Raw genomic sequence first — 25,976 nt, 5'->3', positions numbered from 1 at the left:
TTTATCTTAGTTTGTTTCAATATAAATATGCATTGTCATAATTAATTTTGAATACAAACAAGTTTTTGGGTTGAACCAACAGTGGGGAATCAGTCTACCGAATGTCCTTAAAAAATGTAAATATCTTACAAAAACATTGGTGCCTTATTTGTTTAATTATTTTAAGGAACATAATTTCCAGCTTTATTGAAAGTAATTGAGATATTTAGAATAAAAACAAATGTCTCATTGCAAAAAAAAGTGCTGCATTTAGATGTGAATAGATTCATAAAACGTGCAAGATAACAGAAAAATTTAGCTGGCTTTAGTTCAAGTATTTTGTACAGGTGTCTGTCAAAAATGAATGATTCACTGAAACAAATATGAACTGCCTCATTGTGTGACTACTGTATTATATGAAAAGTAAAAAAAACACCCTTTATGAATAGCTATCATGTTGTATGCAAATCAATTTAAATAGTTGGTGTCCAGTGGAGGGAGAAGTCAACAGTACTGTTGCCTCCTGAGAAACTACATCTTCAAACACTGCAATCTCTGAAGTGCGTTTTTAAACTAGTATTATAAAAACTCTATCATTCTGTTCTAATAGCTGAAACATATTCCTGTGAGTTTTCATTTGTCGAATGAACTGTTTGTCAAATACAGAATACATATATTTTAGAATAATTTTCTTTTTAAAATGTGGATGAAATGTTTTGCTTTTAATGTATTTTTTATGTATTGTTTTTGATTTGATAACTTTTGACTAAACAGATTTTCTATTAGCTTCAGATCTTGATCAAAGTTTGGCACCCAGTTCATAGCAGTGCTTATATTGATTTTTTGACATCTTGTTTTCTATAAAGATTTTATTGGTAGGTTTGCAAATGTGTATCAGACTGTGCAATCTCTCCATGAGTTGGTTTTGAAACCCAGTATGGGATTCTGAGATACATTACCAAGGATATTATTACAAGATAAATCATTTGCTTCATTGAACACATACAACAATGCATATTTCCACTGAGATCAGTGACCTTTGATGTGTATCACCAGTGATCAGTCAAGTAGAAACAGTCAAAATATTTTATCAGATTTTCTCAATTTTTGCATGATATTTTCATATAGGACATCTGTTGTTCAAACTCAGGGAAGACTTTATACTGATGAATAAGGTGACCAAGTTTGATAAACAATAACAATTATTAACGACGATGACGACAACAACAACAACAACGACGACGACGACAACGCTGGACAAAATTTTTCCCTTAATATACCTTTCCCTTCCATCTTTGATGGTACGGGCAAGGTAAAAATGGCACGGAAAAAACATCGGAAAAAAAGCGTTTCAATGACAAACAAAACCTGCAAGTTTATGAATAGCAGAAAGCGTATTTTTTACTATGAAACATAGCCGCTCTACGAAACAAAGTCGGACGAAACCACAGACAAGTTGAATGAAAACCTAAGTGACATCTGCTTCACTACACCGGAGACTGAAGACACCACCGTAACCACTCGAATGCTGACACCACTTTACTGTCACTGGAGGCTGAATGACACGACATCAACACACAGGATGTCTGCAGTATCTGGCAATGCTTGCGGTGTGCGAATAACACGAGGCTCGTCGACCTGGATATATTGATTACAAATCTGGCTGACCACTGAAATGTTCTCGGTGTAAAAAGGGAAAAATATATATCTATGAAGAATCTTGTTGGGGATCTCACTTTAGTCTCTGGTGCACATGCGGCCTTTCGAACACATGCACATGGATTGGGTAAGAATACGTAGTAGACAAAAGTAGACTAATCAGGTCCATTGTGTCATGTGGGACGGCAGACTGACTTTCAAATGAATTTGAGTGACGCGTCAGTGGTTCGTAGACAAACCAGTTACACATACATTCATAGCTCTTGGAAATGAAAACTATTTGGTGCTGGTAATAATTGTATAACAATCGTACTGCAAGTCGATAACAAGCAGCCTCTCGGCTGAGATAGCTCCGCTGTTAGCAATGCACATTTCAATTAAAGAACAGAAGATGTCATTAGAAAATGAACAATATGCATAGTATCAATGCAATGGGACTTGCTGTTTTCAACAAGAATTCAAAAATATCATTTTTCACCATCAATGATTGTGGTTTTTAACAAGAAGAAAATATCACTTTTTACCAAAAATGACAAAAATATTCACCAAAATTAGAGAATTAAAGATATCATTACAAAATGAATAAATCTGAGAGAGGTCCACATGTAGTACCTATATATGTAATATCAAAGCAATTGGACTTGCAGTTTTTAACAAGAAGTTGAAAATATCACTTTTTACTAAAAATGACAAAAATATTCATTAAAATTAGAGAACTAAAGATATCATTACAAAATGAACAAATCTGAGAGAGATCCACATGTAGTACCTATATACATGTATGTAATATCAAAGCAATTGGACTTGTGGTTTTTAACAAGAAGTCGAAAATATCACTTTTTACCAAAAATGACAAAAATATTCACCAAAATTAGAGAATTGACGATATCATTACAAAATGAACAAATCTGAGAGAGGTCCACATGTAGTACTTATATATGTAATATCAAAGCAATTGGACTTGTGGTTTTTAACAAGAAGTCGAAAATATCACTTTTTACCAAAAATATTCACCAAAATTAGAGAATTGACGATATCATTACAAAATGAACAAATCTGAGAGAGGTCCACATGTAGTACTTATATATGTAATATCAAAGCAATTGGACTTGCGGTTTTTAACAAGAAGTTGAAAATATCACTTTTTACTAAAAATGACAAAAATATTCACCAAAATTAGAGAATTGAAAATATGATCATGAAATGAACAAATCTGAGAGAGGTCTACCCAAGGTACATATACACCAAGTATCAAAGCATTCAGGCTTGTAGTTTTCAAGAAGAAGTCGAAAAAGTAAAACATTGACACGGACGACGAACGCCGACGGACAATCACTCATATGATAAGCTCCGCTCGACAAAGTCGACAGCGGAGCTAAAAATAAACTAAACAAAACTATGATTGTAACGAGTTAGGAATTGGTCAGTTACTTCGGCCTAGGAGGGGTCGGTGGATCAGTGGGGGGGGGGGGGTGTTACCTTGTTTTTGATTGTGCGAATAAGGGGGTCACCCTGTTTTTGATATCATGAATGGGGGGGGGGGGGGGGGTCACCATGTTTTCCAGAATTCACACACGCGCTCATGCATATACTTTTAAAAAATTTATTTCAGAACAATAGATAAATCAAAGAAAGCTTAGAAAGAACTCCCATGTGCTGAGAGTATTGAAGACACATTAAATATAATTCAAAATTACTTGTACTTGATTGAGATAGTGATGGAAAAGCTGAAAACTAATAATGCAAATCAGAAAATTAATATGAACAGATTTGAGTGTAAAACTAATGAGGTCTGCACAATGTAACAGACCATCTATATACCAAGTTTTATTGAAATGTGATTGGAACCAAAAAAAATTATGAATTATTATGCTAATTAGGGAATTAAAATAAATGAATTTTAACCCCAAACTAATCCGGTTTGTACATTGTCCTAGAGCATCTTTGCACCAAGTTTCATTGAAATGAAATAATTAGTACTTTAGATATCAGTGTGATAGCTTAAAAGTGGTTAATTATGCAAATTAGTAATTAATATGATTTTAACCCAAACTAATCAGGTTTGTACATTGTCCTACAGCATCCATGTACAAAGTTTTGTTGAAATGTGTTGATTAGTACTTGAGAAATCAGTGTGAAAGCTGAAAATTAATTAATTATGCAAATTAGGTAATTAATATGCCCAATTATTTACCCTAAAACTAATCAGGTCTTTGGATAGTCCTAAAAGATCTATGTACCAAGTTTCATTAAAACGTAATGATTAGTACTTGAGATATCTGTGAAAAAGCTGAAAATTAACTAATTATGCAGATTAATATGTACAAATATTTATCCCAAAAAAATTAATCTCTGCATAGTCCTTGAGTATCTATGTACCAAGTTTCATTGAAATGTAACGCTTACTATTTGAAACATCAAAAGCTTGAAATTAATTAATTATGCAAATTAGGTAATTAATATGCACCGATATTACCCTAAAAACTATCAGGTCTGTGCAGTGTCCTATGACATCTATGTACAAAGTTTCATTGAAATGTGATGATTAGAACTTGATCAGTGGAAAAACCGAAAATTCATTAATCATTAGTAATTAGGTAATTTTTACCAAAAACTAATCAAAACCTAGCATTAGTTCAGAGCATCTATGTACCAAGTTTCATCAAAATCCAATGAGTGGTTATTTAGATATCAGTGGAACAGTTAGGGAACAGCTAAAAATTAGCTAATTATCATGCAAATTAAGTAATTAATATGCATGGATTTTTACGAAAAACTAATCAAATCTGCGCACAAGTTCAGAGCATCTATATAGCAAGTTTCATCAAAATCCAATGAGTGGTTCTTCAGATATCAATGGAACAGTAATGGAACAGCTAAAAATTAGCTTATTATCATGCAAATTAGGTAATTAATATGCATGGAATTTCACCAAAACCTAATCAAATCTGCACATTGGCCCAGAGCATCTATGCACCAAGTTTCATCAAAAACTGATGTATGGTTCTTAAGATATCGGTGGAACAGACGGACACACACACACACACACACACACACACACACACACACACACACACACACACACACACACACACACACACACACACACACACACACACACACACACAAGCCGGTAGGCTGGTTGGCGATCCGCTCCACTCAAAAACAAGCAATATGTTTTTGACTGTTTCCATGGTGACATAAACGTGAAGATAATGTCGGTTTATAACTAATACGAAGTTCGCAAACACCATTCAGTCTTTAGAAGTCACTTAGTTTTTTACTAGGACCACAGTCACTCTACTAGTAGAATGACTGTGCTAGGACGTATTCTGCTGTTACATTTATTATTTCCATAGTAATTTTCTAGAATGAATGAAGCGTTTCCTGTAAATGCTGGAAAGCGAAATAACGAAATGGTAAATATTTACCTCAAGTACAGTGTGTTGACCTTCATAATAATATACTTCAAAACACTAGTTATGGTGAGTTATTTAAACATACGACTCATAATCGGAAAAGATGACCACAGTCCAGAATTTCAGATGGATATTAAGCAACCTAAGAGCATATCAGAAGAATTTACTCTAAAATATAAAAAAGAACTGCAGTCAAAAGTCAAGAATGCCAGCAAATAAAGGACTCTGTTCCACAATCCTTTGTGCGCGTTATTACGGACACGCGCAAAAAACTGTACCACGCTTGTAAAATCTGGGTCAAATATACAGTACGCTACTATCTTGTCACAGATTGTTTAGTAGTGGAGTGTTCAGTGACCATTGAATTAGCCCGTGATTCATATTTTATGTGTATTAATTTATTCATCAATTTTCGTGACTGACAGTACTGCCCAAATTTTAGTCAAAAAAACGCAACTGGTGAAACGATAGAGCATCGCAAGGCGATGGACGCAGGGCTCTTTGGCAACGACCGCATAGAGGTCAAAATATGCGTTCTATTTTTACGCGTTAAATTTGGCTCTTCCGTTTCGCCCCCTCCGGAATGTTCTACTTTCGCAGCCTAATCGCAGGTTTTTCGAAAAACGTTGAAAAAACACAAGAATTAGTAGAAATGTTCCTGTTTTGGGCGGATTATTGATAGAGAATAATGTCTTTATTACAAAAATGCTGAAAAACCGTGAGTTGTTGCCTTAGTTATTTTTTTATTGGCGAAAAACTGCGCACTAGTTCAGAGCATCCATGTGCCAAATTTCATCAAAATCCAATTAATGGTTCTTCAGATATCAGTGGAACAGTCTTGAAACAGCTAAAAATCAGCTAATTATCATGCAAATTAGGTAATTAATATTCATAAATTTTTACCAAAACCTAATCAACTCTGCGCATTATCCCAGAGTATCTATTTACCAAGTTTCACCAAAATTTGATTAGTGGTTCTTGAGATAACGTGTGGAACAAAAAAAGTGACATACATACATACATACATACATACATACAGACAGGGTAACTGCAAAGACTCCCTTTTGTGCTTCGCACACGGGAGTCAACCAGTGGAGCCGAAAAATCACAGAGGAGTTAAAAGCCGTTGCTAGTGAAAAGTTACTTTGGGGTCAAATTTCTCGGTAATGAAAACAGATATCAAAAATTCAAATAGTAACTTTGTGCCCACACTCAAGCTGAGTAGAATGAGCTATGTCTGAAGTGTTTTATCCCAAATTTGTAGGAGGAGATACATTTGGCGCGAAGCTATCCAAAAATCAGTTTTTTGGCTGTTGCTATGGCAATGGTGGGCCAAAAATTTTTTTCAAATTTTTCCTAATAACTAAGGTGAAGGTGTGACCTACCTGCCAAGTTTGAACGAAATCGGCCGAGCCCAAAAAATCACAGAAGAAATCATACGTGAAAATACTGGAAATGTACACACACAGACACACACACACACACAAAACGACAAAAGTGATTATAAGGGCAATCCTAGCGGAGCGGATCGCCAACAAACTAACTGCAAAGACTCCCATATTGTGCTTCGCACATGGTAGTCAAAAAGTTAATCATACAAATGTGTTCTTAATAATAACTATTACCTATATTGCCTATAAATTTGTTGATGCAAAATAGTTTTATTGTTTTTTTAACTTTTAAATGTGCATATTTTGCTCTGTAAAATACCAAAATCCAACACAAATTTAAGCAAAAATCAAAGTTTCCATTGTTTTCATAAGCACAGACTGTGCTTTGGGTATAAAGCTTCCCTGGTCTATAAGATATGAAAGATATTTTAAATCCAACTTAGTTTTTAAAGAGTACAAACCGCCTGGATTCAAATCCTCCACAGCTTTGCTTTTATTTACTATCTTTAGCAGCATAGATTTCCTTCCTTCCTGCAGCCTTTTCTGTAGTCATTTTTTGGCTTTATGCTTCCCCTCCCTCCTAAGGTCTATTAAATGCAAACACTAAAAATTATGTCATAACTATGGCAAACCATGATATTTTCAATGCACATATAATACATTTTGTAATCATGCCAGATCCAAAACTGTTAATGTTGGGGGGGGGGGGTGTCATCCACTTTTTTTTATTTGATAGGTGGGTCAACTGAGATTTACAGCTCGCAAAATGGAATCTGCCGACCCCCCCCCCTAGGCTGAAGTAACTGACTAATCCCTTATAGAGCAAAAAAGACAACCTGTAATTCACGACAGTGCTTTCGACAAGCTTGACTGACTTGCTTCCAAGTGGATTCAGTCAGCAAATAGTAGGCACTTTTTTTTTTATTAGTCCCCGTTCGGACGCAGTCCGAAAACGGAGACTTATGTTTTGACCTAGAAAAGGGGGTGGACTCAACTAGTGTTTTACACTATTTTTAAGCTTCCTATTCACTATGTATTTCAGTGTTGTTTGTATTGTATTCTTTTACCAATATTGCCTGTAAATTAAGTGAATAAAATCAATTCAATTCAAGGTCCCATAGTGTCTAATGTATATACCAAGTTTGAACAAAAACCATCTGTAAACAGCTGAGAAATGCTTGATTTTTAGGATTTTTAGCACAAAAATGGCCGCCATTTGGCTATCAGATCGTGAAACAAATTAACGTGCATATGTATAATATCATGTATGATGTATGTGTGAAGTTTGATTGTGATTGGTCCAGGCATTTCTAAGATACTGGTCCGGACACATGCACACACGGACACACTGAGGTCAAAACATAAGGTTATTGTCCAATTCAACACCAATGTATCTAGTTCCAACTTCATCTATTGTTATCCCTTTTATATTAATTGTGCCGGTTAATGTATTGATGCCTGTTTACCTTTAAATATAATGTATTCAGTTTTTTTGGAATTTATTGTTAATTTATTTGTATCACACCAGTCCATAACATTGTTTAAACAAGTCATGAATGACACTGCCTTCGCTAGTTATAATTTTAAAGTTGCATGGACATAAATTGGCAAACATGATTTTTATGGCATTTTCAAGTTTATAGCACTCTCCATCCAGGTCAGCATTATTCTCAGCAAGGAAACCACCAAGCCAGTACAACAGGTAAAATGACAAGGAAGTATACAAATCAGATCTGCAAATATGTAGAGTCAGTGTTGCGTCTGTTTGGATAAACTAGTTTGTGGCCCTGGATTAGTTTCAATATCTCTAATAAGGACAAGATTACTTCTCATACGACAATGATACAAATAAAGTGCAAAAATCCAAAAAAATATTATCACGTTTTTATTATCATACATTAATATTAACAAATCGTGAGAAATTTTATGTACAGAGAAATACATATTTATGCTTTGGTTGACTGACAGTAAAAAAAAGAGGACCTGCGAAACTTTATACAATTGTCAGACACGCAGTGAATAGTACCGGTATGTTTTTGTAATACATGCAGTTTCAGTGGCTTTGCTTTCTGAGAAAAAAATTCTGGCTCTGCACCTGAAAAAAAAAGAAAAAGAAAAAAGAACATATAGTCCAAAGTAAGCAGAGGTTGTACGGTAGCATATGTGCTCCCATTGGCTGTTAGATTTACATGTACATGTAACAAGTCATTGTCAATGACACGTCCCCGTTCCGTTCATATTTGAGTGACATATACATTCAAAGCAGATCATGACCGAAATGCACCTGCATATGTACAACACATTGTGCTAAATCTGAACAAAATCCATCCATGCATGACTGAGATCCGGTTCTGGAATTGTGAAAATACGTGATTTTGATGCATTTTCGGCCTTAAAATGGCCATCACTTCGCTATTGTTAAGCAGATCATGAAACAAAGGCACATATCTATTTGTGACATGATGTACCATGTGTGTGTGAAGTTTGAACTTGATCAATCCAGACATGTCTTGGATACGGATCCAGAACTGAATTCTTTAACAAAATGGCCGCCAGTCGGCCATTTCAAACTTGATCCGAAAAAAAAAAGACGTGCATCAAGGTCCTATTATGTTTAATGTATGTACCAAATTTGAACAAAATCCATCCATGCATAACTGAGATACGGGTCCGGAATGGTGAAAATGTGCGATTTCAATGCATTTTCGGCCTTAAAGCGGCCTCCATTTGGCTATCGTTAATGAGATCATGGAACAAATGCACATACATATTTGTGACATGATGTACCTTGTGTGTGTGAAGTTTGAACTCGATCAATCCAAGCATGTCTCGGATACGGATCCAGAACTGAATTCTTTAAAACAAAATGGCCGCCAGTCGGCTATTTCGAACTTGATCCGGAAAAAAAAATGACGTGCATCAAGGTCCTATTATGTTTAATGTATGTACCAAATTTGAATGAAATCCATCCATGCATAACTGAGATCCGTGTCCGGAATGGTGAAAATGTGCGATTTCAATGCATTTTCGGCCTTAAAGTGGCCGCCATTTGGCTATCGTTAATGAGATCATGAAACAAATGCACATACATATTTGTGACATGATGTACCTTGTGTGTGTGAAGTTTGAACTTGATCAATCCAGACATGTCTCGGATACGGATCCAGAACTGAATTCTTTAAAACAAAATGGCCGCCAGTCGGCCATTTCGAACTTGATCCGAAAAAAAAATGACGTGCATCAAGGTCCTATTATGTTTAATGTATGTACCAAATTTGAATGAAATCCGTCCATGCATAACTGAGATCCGGGTCCGGAATGGTGAAAATGTGCGATTTCAATGCATTTTCGACCTTAAAGCGGCCGCCATTTGGCTATCGTTAATGAGATCATGAAACAAATGCACATACATATTTGTGACATGATGTACCTTGTGTGTGTGAAGTTTGAACTCGATCAATCCAAGCATGTCTCAGATACGGATCCAGAACTGAATTCTTTAAAACAAAATGGCCGCCAGTCGGCTATTTCGAACCCGTTCCAAAAAAAAAAAGACGTGCATCAAGGTCCTATTATGTTTAATGTATGTACCAAATTTAAACAAAATCTGTCCATGCATAACTGAGATCCGGGTCCGGAATGGTGAAAATGTGCGATTTTGATGCATTTTCGGCCTTAAAATGGCCGCTATTCGGCTATCGTTAATCGGATCATGAAAAAAATGCATGTGCATATGTCCCATATAATGTGTGATGTATGAGTGAAGTTTGAACTTAATCGGTCCATGCATGTTCGAGATACAGGTGATCACGGACGCACGGACGCACGGATGCACGGACGGACGGACGCACACAGGGCAAACCATAAGTCCCCGTTTTCGGACTACGTCCGAACGGGGACTAATTAAAAAAGATATTTGAGTCTTTTTAGTACGAAAAAATATTACTTATTATAAATTTATACCAGCCAGAAAGAAATTGTAGTTCACACTGTACTGTTTTAAACATGTTCTACCAAAGTCTAGGATGAACTAATTCAACAGTTTCCACTCTACAAAGTTGTCAAATTAATAATGTTCATGGGATTCTGCAAAAATAAAATATTAATAATGTGCAAAAAGCCAGAGTACCGGTACTTGTATTTTCAATGTCATTAAAATCTGACCAGGGATATGCCGCAAACTTCACTTGAGCTGAACCAAATGGATGCCAAGCTATCAAAAGAAATAAAAAAATTTTGACTATTAAGTCAACATCATTAAAATTGAGGATTACGTGAATTTGACCCCTCCCCGGCACCGTTAAATCCATCTCAATCGAGGTTCGTAATTTATTTTCCTGCTCATAATGGAGATAAATTATGGTAGCTAAACATTGAAATTGCCACCCTGACTCCTGTACCGAAATAAATAGCTGATTGGGAAAATGTGTCTCTCTTGACAGAGGTTCGATTTACCGATAAACTTCAACACCGCATGGAGCATGGAGGTCCCGGTCACGAGTGTAGTGCACTCGGGTATCATATTTACTTCAAAGGTAATTTAAAAGTGATGATATATTCATTGATATTGAATTACAGTACTTTGCAATTTCATCATTGCTTTCAAGCAGTCACGGTTGGCCGAACTAGCCTAATATGTCGTCACGAAACCAAGTTTCAATCTGCTAGCAGTTGCCAATGAACACCGGAAATAGCAATCGCGCATAACAGATTCACGATTAGCATGTTCTAAACTTTTACGTTTTTATTTTTCCAGTATTTTATATGCCAAACGTTATTCCCAAGCCTCCTAAATGACAAGATAAACTTTCGATTTACACGTTTCATAACCAGTTCTTGAACTAATAGCAGGACTGTTTGTCTGGCAAAGAGTGACACTGTGCGATCGCTAGTTTCTCACTCAAGTCAGGACACAAAAGGATAAATCAAAGTTCATAATAAATACCATAAGCACAGTTTCTTACCTTTGAGATAGAATTTAATCTACTAGTATATAAGCCATGTGCAAAAAAAAAATACAGTCCCGGAATACAATATCCTCAGACGAAATCGACGCCGATTTTCTCAGCGGTTAAGCTGGCACATGCGCAATACGGTATGCCAGTTCCCTTGCGACATTCCGTTAAAACTCGAATTTTTCCGGCAAATTTCGGCATTTTTACTAGTACAAATTTACATTTACAAATGAAACTTTGGCGAATTAAAAAAATACTTGGTGTGCATATGTATGGCATTGAGAATTGCATATGCACCAACTTGGAAAAACATTGGACAGAGCATATCCAAGTTATAAGAGGTAAAAAACAGACGAACAGAACCCAATCTAATGAGAATTTACATTTGAAAGATCTATTGTGTTTTTTGAATTAAAGGTATGAAATAGGCTGGTGTCGTCTGCAAATAAACGGGTGTCAAAATATTCTGTAGTACTTGCAATATCATTTACGTAAATCAGTGTTGGACCTAACACAGAGCCCTGTGGAACTCTGCAAGTAATTGGTAGTTCATTTGACTGCATCCCATTAATATTGACATGTTGATTCATGTTTGTTAAGTAATTTCGGAAGAGATTTTTAGGGATTTTCCGAAAACTGTAATTGTCTAGTTTGCTAATTAGAATATCATGATTCACAGTGTCAAATGCTTTTTTAAAGTCCAAAAATATACCAATCACGCCATTACCTATATTAATTTCCTCCAGAATTTTCTGTGCTATGTCCGCAATTGCTACTTTAGTACTGTATCTCTCCCGGAACCCATACTGATGATTGTACAATATTATTTCGCTGACTTAAAAATGCGCTAAGTTAAAACCCAGTGAATATGTCAAATTTAGCATAGAACACATTATCTAAATGATAAAACCGTGAATTTAAAACCCATTGAATATGCCATAAATGGTAAATCAGCGAAATTCAAACCCATTGAAAATTAGTCATTTTACAGTAGATCAAAACTGGTAAGATATGAGATCATTTGTTTGTTAATTATTTTCTCAAATATTTTGCTAATCTGTCGTAATACTGATTCTGGTCCGTAATTGCCTGGATCACTAGGAACTCTTTTTTTAATTTGGAGTCACTTTAGCTATCTTTAAAGAATTTGAGAATACACCTGTTGAAAACGATAAATTAATTATATGATTGAGAGGTCGGGAAATGTACTCTGCGGCATAAATTAACAGTTTTGGACTAATGTAATCATAACCCACAGCCTTATTTTTATCAAGTGCTTTTAGTAGTTGAAATATTTCTTGTTCAGAGAAAGAAAGATTGTGGCAAGGATTTTGGTAGATAGGAATGATAGGATTTAGTGCTAAAGTTATTAGCAAGTGCCTCCCCAACTGAGACCAAAAAATGGTTAAAGTCATTAACAATGTCATGTTGGTTAACAAGATCGGTCTCTAAACCATTGTGTGTAGAACACATATGTAGTGTACTTGGCAAATTTACATTATTCCTGCCACCAAGAATATCCTTAATAACTTTCCAAGTCTTATTATTATCTCCTTGACAAAATGTGCACTGCATGGTCAGCAAAGAATTTCTGCTTAGCTCCTTTCAAAATATTTGTAAGCATGTTCCGAGAGTGTTTATAGTTTGCCAGGATATCTGGATGGTGGTTCCTTTTTAATACTTTTAAATATAGTTTGTGTTTACGATCAATTGACTTTCTAATTCCTGCAGTTATCCAAGGTTTCCTAGTTTTTCTTTTTTGGGTTAAAGTTTTAGTAACTAGGGGCGCATGCTTATTACAAATACTTGAAAACATGTGCAAAAATGATTCATATGCTACATTGACGTCAACACTCTCATAAACACAGTTCCAGTTTTCACTACACAAGTCCTCTTGAAATGAGCTTACATTTAAATTGGAGTAGTCCCTGAAGTTTACATTTTTCCGTTCTTGCAAATAAACACAGATCATCAAAGATGGCAAAAATAGGCAAATGATCAGAAAGATCAACCTCCACTGTACCACAATTAACATAATTAGTAAGTGTATTCGTATAAATATGATCAATAACCGTACGCGAGTGATTTGATATCCGTGTTGGCATGGTAATCATTTGAACTAAATTTAGGGAAGACATACTATTGGTTAGATTGATTGTTTCATTTGCATGGACACTATAAGTATTTACCTATATTGATGTCGCCAACATGTATACACTGTGAATTTTTATGATCAATATCAATTAACACGGATTTAAGGCTTTCAAAAAACTCATCCACATTTGTGTTTGGTTTTCTGTATATTATACCAACTATGAGTGATTTATTTCTGCACATATCAATTTTCAGCCATAGTGATGACTGACATTTGCTTCTATAGTTGTGAACTTTGAAGATGTCTGAATATATGCCCCCACTCCCCACCCCTGCTGGTCATTTAGACATTTAGTTACAATGTGAAATTGAAAAGGTAGACGTAGGTGTGTTACCTATCAGATTAAAGAACTGGGAAGAAGAATAAGATTTACATTATCATCCAACATTAAAATGTGTAAAAATATCTATGAATATATGTCTACAAAAGGATATGGAATACTACACGATCTTTGCAAGATCATGCTCATTCTTTATGTTAAGAGATTGTGAATTCTCAGCCTTGCGTACAAATATCTGTCCATTTCTAGTCCAGAGGAATTTATAATTTACCTGTTTATGCTTCGCGTTGGCCAGTTTCAGAAGCTTTCGTGCATTAGGTGTTAGGTTCTCATTTATGTAGATTAGATTCCAGCCTGGAAATCCTAGGCTGCTAACAGTAATATTTGCGAGCTTCTTTTTATTACGGTATATACTTTCTCGTTTCTTCCCTTCTGAAAATTTTACAATTATGGGTCTTGGAAAAGCCTAATAGTTTTCAGTTGGTTTCTTTCCTAAACGATGAGTTACTTCAACATCCAATCCAGTAAGTTCAGGGTCAATCTTTCACAACACTTTAAGAGTAATTACATCTGTGTTTTCTGGTAGTGATCAGCACTCTCAGGGAGACCATGAATCTCGATATTCTCACGATGACTATATTGGTTCTGTTCCTCTACTGATCTTTCCAATTCAACAACTCGTCTCTGAAGATCTTCATTGACACATCTGATTTCTTTATTTTCATGCTCCAATGTAGTACACCTGGATCTTAACTCTTCAACAATTCCATTGAAGAATTCCAGTGAGATGCTTATAGTATCCTGGCTAGTTTTCAGCTCGTTAATGCTTTCTAATATTATGGATGGTATGCATCTCACTCGAGCACTGATTTCTGATAGTTGTTTTTTGATTTCTTCATAATGTCCTTGGTGGTATAGTTTTGGAGACGTAGACGACTGTATGGGGAAACGCTTGCTTAACAACTTTGGCACAGATGTAGATCGCCTTGAGTGAATGTCACTCCCCTGGTTCTGCCACAGTCATTACATTTTGTTAATAGCAATGAATAATGAATGAGCCCAGCAAACAATGTACTTGAGTTATGTAACAGAATGTGTCACTGTTTAAAGTAGGCATGAATGACAATGAACTTGAATATTAACAAGGTTTCATCAGATTTGAGTTGTGACGATGAAAAAGTCTCCAATTATGTCCATGATAAATTTGACTCCCTTATTCAAAGTACAGGCAGCAACACTGTACCCTAATACTTCTGACTATCAAGTCAAAATGTCAACAAATGTCCTAAAATGTTGAAAAACTTCACATTTAATTGGAGCTCATAATGTTTTTCAGATAAGATTCAAAATGGCCGACTGAATGTGGTTCTCGTGCCATATCTCTGACTTGCTTTCACTGATTGTCTTCAAATTTGAAATATTCATTATACATCATGTCATAGATAGACAGATATATTGGTTTGACGATCCTATTCAAAATGGCCAAATGGTGGCCATTTTTGAGCTAAAAAATCATCAAATATCAAACATTTCTGGCATTTATCGATGGATTTCGTTCAAACTTGGTACATACATTAGACATTATGGGTTCCTGATGCACATCATTTTATTTTTCAGATTGGATTCAAAATGGCTGACTGGCGGCCATTTTGTTTTAGAGCGAACCTAAATGCGGCCTTAATTTATAGTTGTGTATATTCTAAACTGTATTCGAAATAATATTGCAGTGGTTTAATTTTGTTTTAATTATAACTGTAGCTTGGATAGGCATTTGAAGTGCTGCTAAGCATTGTGTACTATTAGTATAAACTCAACTTTTATATGTACAATGTGCTTTTTAAAACTTGGGTTAGAGCCTTATGCGTTTGAAACACAGTATTCTGAGAGTGAAAGCCCAATTGCGTTAAAGTACCGTACTTCCCCGATCGTAAGCCCCTCCCGAGTATGAAGCCCATCCCTATGTTTTTACTTGGTATTTATTTATTGGTTTTTACTGGGCGTCGACGATATTCTTTAAAATATGCGTGTAAAAGGTGTGTTTCATTTCATAATAATCGTGATTGGCATGTTAGTTTGGTTCATGCTTTTAGTTTTATGAGAAAACTCGCATTAATTTCAAGTTCAGAGTACATGGCGAACGTACACAACGTGATTCGCATCGTTTCTATTCTGTCATTTACTCAGGATAAACATCGATGTTGCAATTCTGGAGTAATCCATATTTCTTTGAGTAGTAGCCTTCGAAAAGCCAAAAATGTGATCGTCAAGGCGTGTACCTGGTTATTGGGCATGGTTTACTTTGAGACTATCATGAAAGGCCTAGGGTGAACGATGAGACATGTTGGCGACCGAGAAACGTGTTTAAATTCTTCCTCCACACTCAGTTTACCCATGGTTACTATTAACCGTTGTTTATATCTCGGAAATTGCGAATCGCCAGTTTTTAGGGGAAAAAATCATCTTTTTTTCGTTGCAATCAGTGCTACAGATCGCATTTTAACATTGCGGTAATTCGCTTCCGCATTGCGCTAAATAATCATCGTCAATAATCGGAAAATTTCATCATTACGACACATCATTTTGATTGGTTAATGAAAGACATGACCTGTTATGTCAAAGGAAGTTGTTCCAGGTCAAATCGTGCTGAAAAACCTCATGGTGGAAAATTGTTTTGCGTCGAGAGTTTGCGTACGATCGAAAACATACCAAAACGAAGATAATGATAAATGCCTTCGTCCACTGTTTCCTCACAGACCCTACCCATTATTTCACCGTAAATTCAGACGGTATGTAAATCGTATTGTAATAAAATGTGTGTGTTTTTTATGAACATGTTTGTTTCTTCATTGTAAGTATCGTTCAAATCAATGACGCATTTTTTTTCAAAAATAAGCATTATTTTCCCCGAGCCCGGTGTGGTGAACAAATATTTTTTTTTGGATGATTTTTCGTTGTTTGCAAGATGGTTACAGTGTTTAACCCCAAAACAAAATCATTTTTTCTGAGTTGGTCCTCGAGTACAAGCTCATCCCTTACTTTTCCTTTACGTGTTCATGCCCCCGGGCTTATGATCAGGGAAGTACGGTATACTGTGAAGATTCAGATCAGTCCAGTGTGAGTGATGAGAGTATATCGTTAACGATGCCCCTTGTTCGGATGAAAGTTTTATTTCAAATTACACGGAAGTCTGTGAACAATCTGCTTGGTGTTTCTGTGACGCTTGTCCCATGATTTGCCAGTGCAGCCCCGTGAATACATGGACGAAAATGTTTCCACCACCACCCTACGAACTCAAGATTGCATACTCCAGCATCCATACTTTGAATAATTTGCACGCCACACAGTGCAGTACTGGAAACAGCATTTATTAGACAGTTAGACAAAAAACAAAACAAAATGCCTGTCTCGATCAATCGCACATCCATAATGTTTGTATGTTGATATGCTTGTAAATAACATTAACGTAAAAGTCGAAACAACCTAGACTAGAAGTCAATTCACCAGTCCAGCCAGCTATGGCTCCCTAAGTTGCTTATATTTAATCAGATACTATTTCGTCATCATGCTTTGTTACCTTACCTGTTTATACCACATGAGGGCGTTTTTTTTATGGCAAGATGGCGCAAACGGAAGTCCTTCGCAGGTTTATGGTTTCTCATATTTAAATCATCATAACTCTGAAGATAATCATTTTTTAAATTTTTTTTTTCAAATTTATAATCAATATACATAACTTGATAAATACAAACACCAAAATAGGCTCTATTTAGTTCCCCTTTAATGATTGCGCTTCTAGAGCCATATCTCTTAAATGCTTTGACCGATTATATTCAAATTTTATATATTCGTTATACATCATGTTATATATATACATGTATTCAAAATGGCTGATTTTGAATGCTGTTCCAGAGCAATATCTCTCAATATGGACAAGTACTTGTTTGACGATCAGATACAAATGTCAATCATTTTAATGTTAAAAAATCATATTCCTGACATGGTTATATTCCAGCTATATTACTATAAACAAAACTATATATCTTAAATTTGATAACTAATGGGGACTGTGCCATGCATGGCTTGTTTAAATTACGATTTTTAATTAATATTCAACAACAAAACTTTCATCGCCGATATTCAGTAAAAATACTCGTACTCGCATCTCATTTATGTAGTTCTGCTCTGATGACTATTTCACTTGCTTCACGTGCCGTGGCTTACGAGAAAGTTGCAAGAAAGGGAGCGTAGACATGACAGTGTTTAAGTTTAACGGTCACATATAACGTTTTGTACATACAGAATTGTTTGCTGTGATATGGTATAACACACGAAATTTAGCTTGTCAAGCAAATAAACTTAAATTGATAACGTGATTACACTGTTTATTCAAGGGCGCCCATACTTTGTTTTCATGTTGCTTTTTTCAAATTATCGTTTTTTTCATAACTCTATCCGTCATGTACCAAACGGGTTGTTTAGATTTTTATAAAACCAACACAGTAACTATCTTAAACATCAACAAATAACTGAATACGATGCACAGAACAAAAAAATATCCTCTTGACTGTGCTACTTTTGTTTTTTGAGTCTTTTCAGCCCTTTGAAAAGTAACGTGTTTAAAACCACATAAATCACGATTACGCAAACAGTTCTTGTCTGATTTCATTGATTTTTTCAGAGATTGAACTCAATTGAAAACAAAATGTATAATCTTTGTCAAGTATCAGTAATATTTCATGACTAATTGACCTGTGAAAACAGAGCACTCTAATTTATTACAGATGTCCATGGAAGGTACTGACGGAAGGAGCCACGACGCTATTGTTTTAGCTTTGCCCCATGATTGTTTGTCAATGTTTGTTCACAAACATTGGTTCTCGTTATTTATTACAGATGTCAATGGAAGGTACTGACGGAAGGAGCACGACGCTATAGTTTTAGCTTTGCGCCATGATCGTTTGTCAATGTTTGTTCACAAACATTGGTTCTCGTTAGCTCTTAACACCTTCGTACAATGGGTTATGCTAGTCTTGATCATTCAGTAATATTCAGAGCATGTCCGGAAGCGATAGACGAACCTCGCATGTACAATACTGAAAATGGCGTCAAGTTTGAATGCTGTTGTTTCCGGAGATCTTGGCGAACTTTAATGAAAAATTGGCAGATATAACATCGATTGAAGAAGAACTGATAACTATCGTGAATCTTTTTGTATTTGTAATGGTGATGAGACTTAATCAATAATTGCCTGTTACAATAACCATTGCATTATTGAATGGAACTATTGTCATTGCGTGGGTTTGATGCCCGAAACTATTGAAATTTTCGACCACCGGGCATCGGCGAACACCACCAGAAAAGATATTATCAAAAGAAAGCCATGCCTTGACACTTTTTCTGTGATAATATTTTTAGGAGTCCTTAGGAAATTTTGTTGTAGCCACTCGAAATTTTGTTCTTGTTGCAGTTACTAATAACTAAAACATGTGAAATCTGTGAAGTCAAACGTTCATCATTTCCAGTTGTGAAATACGTATTTTGAACCTTCACACCTAAACAAACCGAGTGCACATGTGTGATGACCGTAGTTTCATAATGCGCATATATTCTATGGTCACATTTAAAAATCTGCAGGGTTGTATCATATTCCGCTAACTTGTTACTTGTGTAAACAATCGCAAACTATCATCGACATCAAAGATGAGCTAGACAATGTCCCAAAAAAAAATAAGTCTGTTATAAAGCTTAAGTACCTTCCATGAGATGTCGGAGTAATTTCTGAATCATTTATCTATGTAGCATTGTAATTGAAACATGCAATATTTGTTAATTGCTTTATTGATTTTGTTTTATACAAGTTCAATAATACTGTATTCTGACTTATACATTGTTTCAAAATATGGATTCTGAAGTGAGACGATGACATGAATGTGAACGTGGTAGAAACCACCGCAGTGTGTTCTTTTGTTTCAATTTTTATATTCATCCAATTAGAAGTTTTCCCACTAATTTTCTTACACGGTCAAGAGTTTATCGATGTATATCAAGGGCATACTGCCAATTCTGTATCATTCTTACAATTTGTGTTATATTGTTGATATCGAGTTGTAAGTCTCCGGATTGCCAGCGGGTTTTCAGTTAGTGAATAAATTCTGAGTTTTTATTAAGTCGTTTTTCTGTGGTGATTGGTGCTGGTTGTGTAGCAGAAAATTTTGCATACTAATTTTTCGTTATATTTCCATAACCGCAATGTATCGTCCCCCACAACAGAATTCTTCTCCACCACTTTGTAAAAGAACCAAACAATTCAGAAACTATTTTACATTATGTTTGAGAACATCTATTCATAGTCTTCCCTTTCTCATAAAAATGTGTTGGCTAACTGTTTTCGTTTTCTAGTAACAGTAGAAATAGCAGAATAATCGATTTCGTTTATTTAGCAGTCACGTGACTTAACGTTGACATTAGAGTTATCACAATTTTTGGATAGAGTGTTGCATGTAAAAATTGTTAGTCATTAATCTTTTATAATATTTATATCAAGCTTTTTCTGTTTTGCCCAATGAAAGTCTACTACATCCTTAAATGTTGATTGCCTGGTTTAATTTCCGGGTTGATGTATATATGGATCTGAGGAGGTATATAAATGTACCAAAATGAGCCAAGTATGGGTGAAAAGTACGGGACGTACTTTTCAGAAAATAGCGAGTACGGGTGGTATTTGCAGTGAGTACGGGGAAGGGGGTAAAATATAGCGAGTATGGGGTCGGGGTATTGCGGGGTAAAATGTACTGGATTTATACAACAATTATGAGTGAAGCAAAACACTCCAGTGAGAAAGAAAATATCAGTGGTACGAACTGAAACTAAGTCCTACTTATAGGAGCACTGTTTTCACTAGCATTCAAAAATCGTGCTAACCGTACTGGATTCGAACCAGCAATCTCTTACATTGCCTACATTGTACATATCCACTGAACTATATGGATAGTCATGCAAATGAATGATTTGTTTTCATATTTAGGTTTATTGCAAATTAGTGTTTGCGAGAAAAGACTAGCAGGCATGGGAATTGAACCCTGGTCCTCCTGATCACTGTGTAGACAACTGACCCACAAGACCACAATGGATTGACTGGATGTATTTGCATTTGATATTAAAGACTATATAGTGTGTATATATATAGAAATACAACATATTTCTATTACTGAGTTACAATTGTCCACAAATTTTGTGTTTTTACTTGAATGTGTAAACTATATGCATGCCATAACCCGCTAGTGTACATCTTCCCAATTGGGTGTTTACCATTTGCATTGCCCATACCTGACCCGACCCTAACCCGGCAAATGCCAAGACACGTTCCTGTTAATAAATGCTCAATAATGATACTCTGTTGTGCACTGTCTGCGGGTAAGTTGCATTGATGTCAACTGATTAAACAAGTCGCGTTTAAGTAATTTCCACTATTAACAAGTGGTTAAATTGTGACAATAAATGTGTGGACAAATATTTGAGATTTATTTTGGTGTGGACAACTCTCATTTAATCATTTTACACCATTACAAGTTGTTAAATTGAGAGAATAAATGTATGGACAAATATTTTAGACTTATTTTGGTGTAGACAGCTCTCATTTAATAATTTTACACCATTACAAGTTGTTAAATTGAGAGAATAAATGTGTGGACAAGTATTTAATACTTAGTTTGGTGTAAACAACTCACATTTGATTAATTCCCATAATTACAAGTTGTTAAATTGAAAGAATAAATGTGTGGACAAATATTTTAGACTTATCTTGGTGTAGACAGCGCTCATTTAATAATTTTACACCATTACAAGTTGTTAAATTGAGAGAATAAATGTATGGACAAATATTTTAGACTTATTTTGGTGTAAACAACTCACGTTTAATTAATTCCTACAATTACGTAATACAAGTTGTTAAATTGAAAAAATAAATGTGTGGACAAATATTTTTGACTTATTTTGGTGTAGATAGCTCTTGTTTAATTATTTTACACCATTACAAGTTGTTAAATTGAGAGAATAAATGTGTGGACAAGTATTTAATACTTAGTTTGGTGTAAACAACTCACATTTGATTAATTCCCATAATTACAAGTTGTTAAATTGAAAGAATAAATGTGTGGACAAATATTTTAGACTTATCTTGGTGTAGACAGCGCTCATTTAATAATTTTACACCATTACAAGTTGTTAAATTGAGAGAATAAATGTGTGGACAAGTATTTAATACTTAGTTTGGTGTAAACAACTCACATTTGATTAATTCCCTAAATTACAAGTTGTTAAATTGAGAGAATAAATGTTTTGACAAATATTTTAGATTTATTTTGGTGTAGACCTCATTTAATAATTTTACACCATTACAAGTTGTTAAATTAAGAGAATAAATGTGTGGACAAGTACTTAATACTTAGTTTGGTGTAAACAACTCACGTTTAATTAATTCCTACAATTACAAGAATAAATGTGTGGACAAATATTTTTGACTTATTTTGGTGTAAACAGCTCTCGTTCAATTATTTTACACCATTACAAGTTGTTAAATTGAGAGAATAAATGTGTGGACAAATATTTTTGACTTATTTTGGTGTAGAAAAGTCACGTTTAATTTACTTCCACCAATTACAAATTGTTAAATTGCGAGAATAAATTTGCGACTTATTTTGGTGTAGACAACTCTCATTTAATAATTTTACACAATTACAAGTTCTTAAATTGAGAGAATGAATGTGTGGACAAATATTGACCATTATATTTGTAAGTACCTGTCGTTTAATTAATTTCCACCTCTACAAGGTTGTTACATTGAGAGAATAAATGTGTGGACAAATATTTGATACATATTTAGGTGTAAGAACTCGTGTTTGACCAACTTCCACCATTGCAAGTTGTTAAAATAATGAAACAAATATACTGGTATCATTGGATATTTGATTTAATTGTGAAACTTTCCAACAAAATGTTAACTGCTGACTTCGAACCCTCAATCAACAATTCCGCAGACACAGTATAAATTCCACAACACCATAGAAAATATTCGTCTGTTGCCTGAATTGTTTTTGTAATATAGGGAACGCCATCGACACTTCAACAAAACTTATCTTACTTGGAAACTGTTGAACAAATTGCACGTCGTCCAGTTTAAGACGCAAGTTATTTTATTATTTATTCATTCAGTTTTGCATGGTGGAGTTTTGTGAAGTTTATTATTTTTTCGCGACGTTCTTTGTTTACTTGTTAAGGTTTGAGGGATTTCAGTTTATTTGATTTACGTTTTTACGGTAGCTCTGAGCGGGACTCGAACCCACTGTCTTTTCAAGCTAATTTTGATGGCCGCTTGTGTACCACGCCACGACGTTGGTCATTGAGTGGTGTTAATTTTGCTAACTACTCCAATGTTCCGATGAGTTGACCGGGAAAGCCAAAATGATTGCTGGTTTCTGATTGCTTCGGTTCTGGTGAGTGTGTATTTAGTGTGATTCGAACCCATGTCATTTGTATTGAGAGTTTTTTTTAATTTCCCATGTTGGCTACGCCATAATATGCAACCACTTCCCCGTTTTTATGAGTGTTTAATGATGTCTTCCTCACCCGTCATGCCATGACCCAATTTCAACCACAAGGCCATTTTGCAACAAAGTGCTTGACCCTCGGCGTGACCCGACTGACTATATGATCGTTCTGTTCAACTGTTAAGCTAGGATTTATTACCGTTATTATCACTGTCACGTGATTTGTTTTACCTTATGTGTAATGTCTTAAGTATCTTTATTGTAATTTGTATATACCAATTCGTATATACCGAGGAAACGACCCCAATGAAGGTCATGTATTTTGTGACGTCACCAATTCGTGTGTAGTTACGGCTTCTAGAACCGTGCCGTAACGGTAAATAGACAAGGATCGATCGCGTAAAAGTCTACTGTGTGTAGGGGCATTGCCTTGCTGCAGTTTTGCAGCTCTTATTGGCCGCTTAAGCTATTTTGGTATTACGTTGCGGCCATAGAGCTGCAGATCGCGTCCATTGAGAACCGCACAGTTCGCCGCCCCGGGATCCCGGGGCGCACGCTATTTTTGATGTTATCGAACGATTTCAATGAAATTTAAAACGAATAAAAGTTATCCTTGCAAACACAAACATCTTAGGTATCTACTGACCGAAAATGAAGGACTATTTCTTCTTGAAAAGTATATATTTCTGTGTATAATTAGACCGAACGTAATTTAATCGATTGAACGACGGATTTCAAGATGACCTCTGTCATGTGACCTGATGACATGACAATGACGAAGCATGCGCAGTTGACATTTTAACTGAAAATTGAGAATGGCAGGTTCTTGCATTCATTGTGGAGATGAGTTCCAGAAGAAAGTTAAAGGGTATCGCAGGCAATCCATTGCATCTAGACTTAAAACCTCAGAAACTGTTGACAATGCATTAGTGAATGTTCTAAAGCTGAAACCCATTACCCCGTTGGCTTGTTGTCTCTTTCCGCATAATATTGAGGAGCATTGGTGGTAAAATATACATCATACTTTTGCCATACCCTGTTGGTAATATGGCCAATGTGTGTATATTATTTGAAATACAAGTAGTACCTTCTACTTGTTGAGCTTTTAGGTAAAATTTAAAAATATCTTTCAGATTCTGGTCAAAAGACTCAACAATTTTGTCCTTTGTGAATTCCATGCTGTCTGCTGTCTGCTCCTGTCACTTGTAACACTCTTTGGCAAGTTACAAGATTATTTTTAGATTTTTCACAATATATAAATAAAACTGCTTGAAAAAAATATTTTTAATAATACATGTACTTATTTGATTTTTTCAAAAAAAGATGAGTCACTTAATGGTGAAATGAAATTAAAATTATAAAAAGCCGCCTGCCGTTGTTTCGTCACATGAAGCGCTGTCCCAGACAGGCGCCGATGGCCGTCTGCTGTAGTCACGTGATTACACTCGTCACTAAAAGAGCCAAGTCACGTGATAGAGGTCGGCTTCAAAATGGCGGCGTTCAATCGGAGGTTTCACTTCGGCACAGTTTTAACGTGAAATAGTCTCATTTACACGGGCAAATTTGCTTAAAGCTTGCTGTAATCAGTAACAGATATATTTGTGAGAACATATTTGTCTATTTTTTCCTGCAAGTCGAGGTAATTTTATTACAATCACAATTTTAATGATACATAACTGGCATATTTAAAAATCTGTGCATTTCTTTAGGGAAGGGAACTGCAGCTCTCTGGTCGCCCCGCAACGTATACCACGACCAAGAGAGCTGCATAAACTGCAGCAAGGGCATTGCCATTAATTCGCCCGATCAACGCAGGGCTAGCAATAGTACCTTGTCAGATCAGAAAACATAACAGTTATAATAATACTCACGCAAAGTAAGCTGACGAGCCAGGGGAATGACAAGCATACAGTGACGCCGCATTAATTCTAAACAACCGTGACTTATCTTTGAAATGTTTTCTCGCACCAGCTTCCCCGTAAGAAAAAGCCATGCTGGTACCCCAGACCATTCGTCCCAGTGTTATCGCTATCGCCACACGAGACTCCAGCTTGTCTCCTATACAATTTGACTGCGCACATCCAGAAAGTAGATGTAGCTGTGATTGGTGGAATACTAATGAGTTGAGTGTCAATCAAACACCCACGCTATCTTTAGTAAACAAAGTCACATGACACGCGCCATTTTAGTTTTGATTAGTTCGTCGGATCGGAGTGTCGGTGCTCGCCATCCATAAATCAAATCAAAATGATTTCTAAGGAAATTGTCGCGTCAGCAGTGGACAGTGTCTTAAAACACATCGATGGTATCAACTCTATCAAAGAAGAACAATTGTCCGCAATTGAAGCTATATGTAACAGGAAAGATACTGTCGCTTTTTTGCCGACTGGTTTCGGAAAATCGCTTATTTTCCAAATTCTTCCACTTGTCATCAAAGAACTAGGGTTAGATCCAAACCCAATAATACTGGTAATTTCACCGCTAGTTGCGCTAATTGAGGATCAGGTGAATGCGGCAACGAAACTTGGAGTTAGTTCCAGTACACTGACATCGCTGAGAATGCCGCCGGCGCAATTTTTCACCCAACTCGCGA

General features: G+C 35.6%; 1 protein-coding gene across 1 annotated transcript in view; it reads right to left on the bottom strand.

Moving 5' to 3' along the window:
- Positions 1-25,493, bottom strand: part of LOC102800493 (uncharacterized) — a 32,609-nt gene extending 7,116 nt beyond the window's left edge. Inside the window, exon 1 of the mRNA XM_085500033.1 lies at positions 25,255-25,493. Within this exon, the coding sequence (XP_085356159.1) occupies positions 25,255-25,394 (140 nt within the window). The 5' untranslated portion in view covers positions 25,395-25,493. The remainder of the gene's footprint in view (positions 1-25,254) is intronic.
- Between the last annotated feature and the right edge of the window lie 483 nt (positions 25,494-25,976).

Source organism: Saccoglossus kowalevskii, chromosome 6, assembly GCF_978046115.1.
Source record: "Saccoglossus kowalevskii chromosome 6, keSacKowa6.1, whole genome shotgun sequence".
Lineage (NCBI taxonomy): Eukaryota > Metazoa > Hemichordata > Enteropneusta > Harrimaniidae > Saccoglossus > Saccoglossus kowalevskii.
This window is presented reverse-complemented; position numbering and strand designations above follow the sequence as displayed.